The 6,049-nt window shown below is 34.7% G+C and overlaps 1 protein-coding gene across 1 annotated transcript in view; it reads left to right on the forward strand.

Annotated features, from left to right (window-relative positions):
- The first annotated feature begins 460 nt into the window (after positions 1–460).
- The window catches only part of LOC105623174 (fibrillin-1), a 14,875-nt gene continuing 9,286 nt past the window's right edge, over positions 461–6,049 (forward strand). The window contains 6 exon segments of the mRNA XM_012204574.1: positions 461–545; positions 2,592–2,906; positions 3,182–3,559; positions 3,925–4,072; positions 4,269–4,483; positions 5,626–5,784. Of these exon segments, the coding sequence (XP_012059964.1) occupies positions 461–545; positions 2,592–2,906; positions 3,182–3,559; positions 3,925–4,072; positions 4,269–4,483; positions 5,626–5,784 (1,300 nt within the window).

Genomic DNA, 6,049 nt, shown 5'->3' on the forward strand with positions numbered 1-6,049 from the left:
CGATTTCGAAGATTATCGCGCTGGTTTGTCTCTGTTTCTGCTCGAATCGCGTTATTAATCAACACACGGAGTCTGCGAGCGTATCACGCGTATATTCTCGTATCTAATGAGACAGTGAGAAAAAGAGAGAGTGAGAGGGAAGGACGGTAGACTTGTCGTACTACGCAACAGTGTGTTGCGAGTAGAAGGAGGGAGGATGAGGACAAAGGGTAGAAGGAGAGGCTCGGGACCTGCGAGGGAGATGTGTAAAGGTGCAGATGACAAAACCGAAGTGCCGGCGTACCAAATGCTTCAATGCAAGCTGAGCGCTCATTCGAGGCGCATCCGGACGAAACTTTCTCGGGACAGTCGCTCACACGTTCTTCTCAAAGAGATTGAAAAAAAAGTGATAAAAAAGAATCAAGAGATCAAATTTACGAGCGTGAGCATAATAATCACGGAATTCGATCGATGAGAGAAAATGGCACATTACGTCGATCTCGCTGCGTCCTTTATTATCCTTCTCCTGATGGCCCACCTGGAGCAGCTGGTCCTGCACAAACGAGGTACCGTTTGTAATCCAAATAATGATTGAATTCCCGATTTAAATCGTTAAAATTGATTTGCCCAAAATTATTCTAAATTATTAAACAAATTCGCGCGATTGGTAAACCGCCAATCGGCTACAGCATGAAAATCTTGCGCAAGACATCAGAAATATATAACTAGTTTCTAGCTTATTTAATTTTCGCTTTATTTTTTTCATGTACAGAGAAATTTTTACATAAAAATTGTGTGGCTTTGATGTATATTGAATTGAGATGAACTTTTCAACTTGTGACAAAGCATCATTAGGAATGTCTTGGAAAAAATTAAAAAACTTTTTATTTAATTATGTATTGTTTTTTCGGTATGAAATTATTGAATCGCTGATATTTGCGATAGACTAAATTTCATTTCATCACGACGATACTCATTGTGTGTACCGACGTTAAGCAAATCATCCTATTAGTTCTCCATTGACCTAGGCTTATTTGCGCACGCAGAATACTATGAGTCGCGTTCGGTATTTCGAAACTTCGAGGTTCAATTCCACGAAGTGAAGTTCAATCATCAATATTCTAAAGATATCAATAATTGTATTTAAATGGGCGACATGGGCGCAGGCAAAATTTTTCTTTAAAAGAGAATATTATATATATTTTATACATACAAACACGTACCACTCAAAACATTTTGCCACTTTATGTGTCAAATTTTCTTTTCTTCGTCATAAAAAATTTGTATGCAATCTTTTGACATTCTTCATGAAATTCAACATTAATTTTAAATTACTACAATGTCAAAAAGAAAACACGACCGACGTCCATGGTGATTTCGTGCACACGACGCGTCGATTGATATAAATTAATTTTCGCATGTAGATCGGACGCATTGAGGAACAATTGAGATCGCGAAAGCGCTATTGGAGAATCTCTAAGCTCTTCGCAGAAACTGTTTGCGAGCTAGATTGATATATATTTTACAGATAAAATTCACGACTCGCATCTATCAGTGGGAAAATACACGATGTCTAAGAGAAACGAGGTTTTGACGCTTTTCGCTCTTATCAATGTGCAAAGCATATTTTTTCCAACGCGTTTCTCTTACACTCGATAGATCTATAAATTTCTTTATAATTTTTTTTATGATGGAATCGTGAAAAAAAATGATTCTGATTATTTCGTCGGCGTTTTTGTGTTCCCTGTTAGAATTTCGTAATAAAGCAAATAAAAGGTTTACAGAATTTTTAAGCGATTGATGAAAAAATTGAGAAAGTGATAAGTCCGACAAAAATCAGAGCTTTTGACCTAGATGCGCTTGTCGACGACAAGCGTTCTTTTCAAGTTAATTTATGACATGCACAAAGATATAAATGTAAGATATTTAAAAGTTGTTTCAATACGGAGAAAAATGATCTTACAAATCTAATAAAAATATTCTAGCTATTTTTGCTGAATTTATGACAAACCAAAATTTATTACTTACCTAAAAATAAAAATACCGGAGGTAAAAAGTATATTACAATTATAATAAATCCAATGATTGTCTTCTGTAAAGTAAATCATACTATTCTCGAGATTGTAAGCACAAATAACTTTCAAGACTTTATAAACATATATTTTTTACCGCACAGTAAATTTTGTTCAGTGTTAAGATAAAATTAACTTCTAATAAGAAGTGGTGATTTATAGATTAAGAAATAGTAACAAATCGTAGTAGCATAAAATTTGCTTTATGAAACGTAATGGCTAGATGATGATCGCTCATCATCATTTGCCAGAAAAATAAAGTAATTTTATAAAAGTAGGTATCCTTTCTTATAAGGATCTGCTAATTTTATAAAATTTATTAGAATTTTAGAATTTTTACATATTATTTTTTTTCTTCATGAAAAAACCACGAGTATTTATTTATTTTTTATTCATTTTACAAAGAATTCAAATTTCTATATATTTTATTCGAATTAACTTCTAGATGTATTATTATTAAATTAATACCGATGTAATTACCATCTCATGCTTTTCCAAACAAATTAACACGACTCGCTTATTTTTTATCGCACGAAATAGCGCTCGTTGTCGAGGGAAGAATGGAGGCTCAGTTCGAGAAATGCTGCGGCCTTGGCTCTTCTTGGGCTCAAGAAGGTCTTAGGTGTGAGAAGTTCACTGGACCTGTGACCGGAGTGCCGAGGGTGGAGCAGGGTCTTTGCCTGGAGGCTGTAGATATCTGTTGCGTCCGGGCCTATCACGAACTGCAATGCGAAAAAGGAAAAGCCGACGCGCGCAAAGGTCTGGCCTGCGTGACAAGCACGGCATCACAAAGATCTCCAAAGATTTTCGGCCGCGGAGATTATCATCGTGACTGTTGTGAGGGCTGCAAGCTAGGTATTTTTATTCAATTTGATGCTTTCCAAATAAGCGACGCAGTGTAATACGGTTCGTATCATCTTTGTTTAACATTGGCAAATAACAAAGATGTGATGCTGATTCACTGCGTCATCTGTGTCTTATTTATTGGGTTGTCAGAAAGCACACTCTATCTTGCGAATTACGTCAAGAATATTTAATGTATTAATAAAAGCTTCTACTTCAACGAAACTCGGACAAACTCATTCGTATTGATTAGCCCTCTGACGCGCGTCTTATCAATATATTATCAGGTATTCTCGCGGGGTCTATGGGTCAAGGATGCTCCTTCAAAAGTTTCTCGTTTGGCATTCCTTGGGATCCCGCGTTCTTGGAATGCTGTCGCGAAGCGTCGCCGAGCTCCACGACGGATCTTACGAGTGAATTGTCAAGCGAGAGTTCAACCGAAACTGATCTAGATTTCTCATCGTCCTCGCCAACGTCCTCATATTCGCCGTCGCCGTCGCCGTCATCATCATCATCATCGTTATCATCGTCATCAACTTCATTATCGTCACCATCGTCATTGTCGTCGTCGTTTTCGCCTTTTTCATCTACATCACCTTTATCCACATCATCGGATGAGCCTTCCTCTTCATCAGATTCCACGCCGTACTCGAGTCCAACTCCAGGTAATGTATAATCAAAAATACTTCATTTATTATATGGAATATGTCCCTTGATTATGACAAATAATAAAATTTATAAACAAGTCAAAATATACTCTCTAAAACTTTTAGAATGAATCTTACTCTAAAAAATAAAAATCGATCTATTCTTGTTTCAATTTTTATTTTTTTAAATAAGATTTTACTCCAAAGAATTTAGAAAGTATCTTAAAAAAAATTCATACTGTAAACAAACATTTTGCGTTGTCTTTCTGAAGCGCACAGTGCGTACGCGAGAAAGTTGGTACGCACAATCGTGACTTTTCTCTTTTTTATTTAGCTTATGTGCAAATCCCAACGATTTTAAATCCCAATGTTCTGTTTCACAGAGTTGGATGATATCTGTCAACTCATGAAAGGTATGCTTTGCACTGACATTTGCGTACCGACGCCGGGCTCGTATCGCTGCGAATGCCGCGACGGCTTCACTTTGTTGGAGGATGGAAAAACTTGTAGGCAGGATCAACCAATCGACAGGTATACAATAATATAGATTTTGATGTAGATCTTTTTATTGCATGAGAAAGTGTATTCATGACACGATTGACATTCGGATTAATTATCGCGAATACTGCGAAACAAGTCAGCTTTATCATTTGCATTTCAGTCTGTAAAGCGTAGTTATTGTTAATAATGCAAATGTAAACAAATGCAATCAAATATCCACTTTTAGATGCAAACCAACTCACCCCTGCGAGCATCGGTGCACCGACAACGGAGTGGCTGTCGTATGCAGCTGTAATCCAGGATACAATTTGGCCAAAGACGCACGTTCGTGTATCCCGAAGACACCGAAGAAAAAAATGCCGACGGATGAAGACGAGGACGACGAATCGCCGTTATGTCCGTCGGGCTATCGTTATAATGCTATCAATCAAGTGTGCGACGGTATGTATAATTTAAAAAAATGTAGCATTCTCATACAGGTAAGGGAATAATATTTAACAATTAATTAATTAATAAAAGTTATATCTATACGCGACAATAAAAGCACAGAGTTGAGAACGTTACTTTATAAAAATAACGCATTATCATTATTACTTTTTATAAAAAGTAACTCGTAATTGTATTATCTTTATTAAAGAAGTAATGATTCGCTGCTTTTTTATAATGATAAAGTAAAATATTAGATTTTAAAATTGCATCATTTGATCATATTAAATTAACAATTAAATGTAACAATTATTATTATAGGTTAAAACTCTAACTATGTAACATTCTTTATATTGAATTTATTTTAATAAATCTATAATTCTTATAATATAAATATTTTTATTCTTTAACATAGTTATTAAAAATTTATATTATAATGTAATTTACAGACTTAAATGTTATTCAAAATTAATTAAATATTGATAATAAATAGTGATAATAAAATGATGTTTTTATTAAGAGTGCTTTCCAATATTTATTGCCAATACAGAAAATTTATAATTTATATTACAATACATATGCAGTATAGCAATAGATTTTTACTATTGACAGTATCGGAAAGCAAGCTAAGATATAAGGTATAAAATATGTTTCAAATTTCTACTTAAATGAAATATTTCTATCGAATCATAAATAATACTATCTATTGAATAAACAGAGAACTAAACTAACGATTGAATTCGTCGTGATTCTAGATAAAAAAAAAGTAATGATTATTATCGAAAGAAAGTAACGATAACGGCGTTACAATTTAACTTCTCAACTCTGCAGAAGCACATTCTCGTTATTTATTAATATAATTATTAATATTAATATATTATTATATTAATATTAATATAATTCTAACGTACTCCCTCATGTTTCATGTTTCTCGTACAACTGCAATATCGTGATTGTATCGCCATGTTCGTTACAGCATTGTTATCTCTGCCTTGTATGCCTCGTATCTCGCTTGTGTGAATTGCGATTGAATTTGTATCTTCTTTTTTATTATTCTGCGAAATTGATTTTTGTTCATTTCACTACGCTGCTTGTTTCTGCGATCGTGCGTTCGATTTTCGCATGTGATCATCACTTTTCGCTGATCCATCGATCAGACGTGGATGAGTGTCTGGAGCGCAACGTGTGTCCCGGTGGAGGATGCCAGAACACCATAGGATCGTATATTTGCATCAGGGAGAAATCCGCGAAGAATGCACTTTACAAAGCTTGCCCTCCTGGCTACGAATGGCATCCATTGACAAATGACTGCGCAGGTAAGAAGAAGCGCATTTTAAAGTTATCCGCGCATCTTTCATTATTATAAAATCAATCCAAACGAGAATGGATTAAAATGGATTGAAATTTTTTTCTATCTGAATACTTATTTTAAATAGCGAATACTTTTTTTTTGGATTTAATTGGATTCAATTGGATTCAATTAGATTCAATTGGATGCAATTGGATCGAAAAACTGCTTTTCCTATTCAAAATTTTGAATTGAACAGTATTCACAATGCACAGAAAAAGCTAATATTATTT

Source organism: Atta cephalotes (assembly GCF_000143395.1).
Source record: "Atta cephalotes unplaced genomic scaffold scaffold00054, whole genome shotgun sequence".
Taxonomy (NCBI): domain Eukaryota; kingdom Metazoa; phylum Arthropoda; class Insecta; order Hymenoptera; family Formicidae; genus Atta; species Atta cephalotes.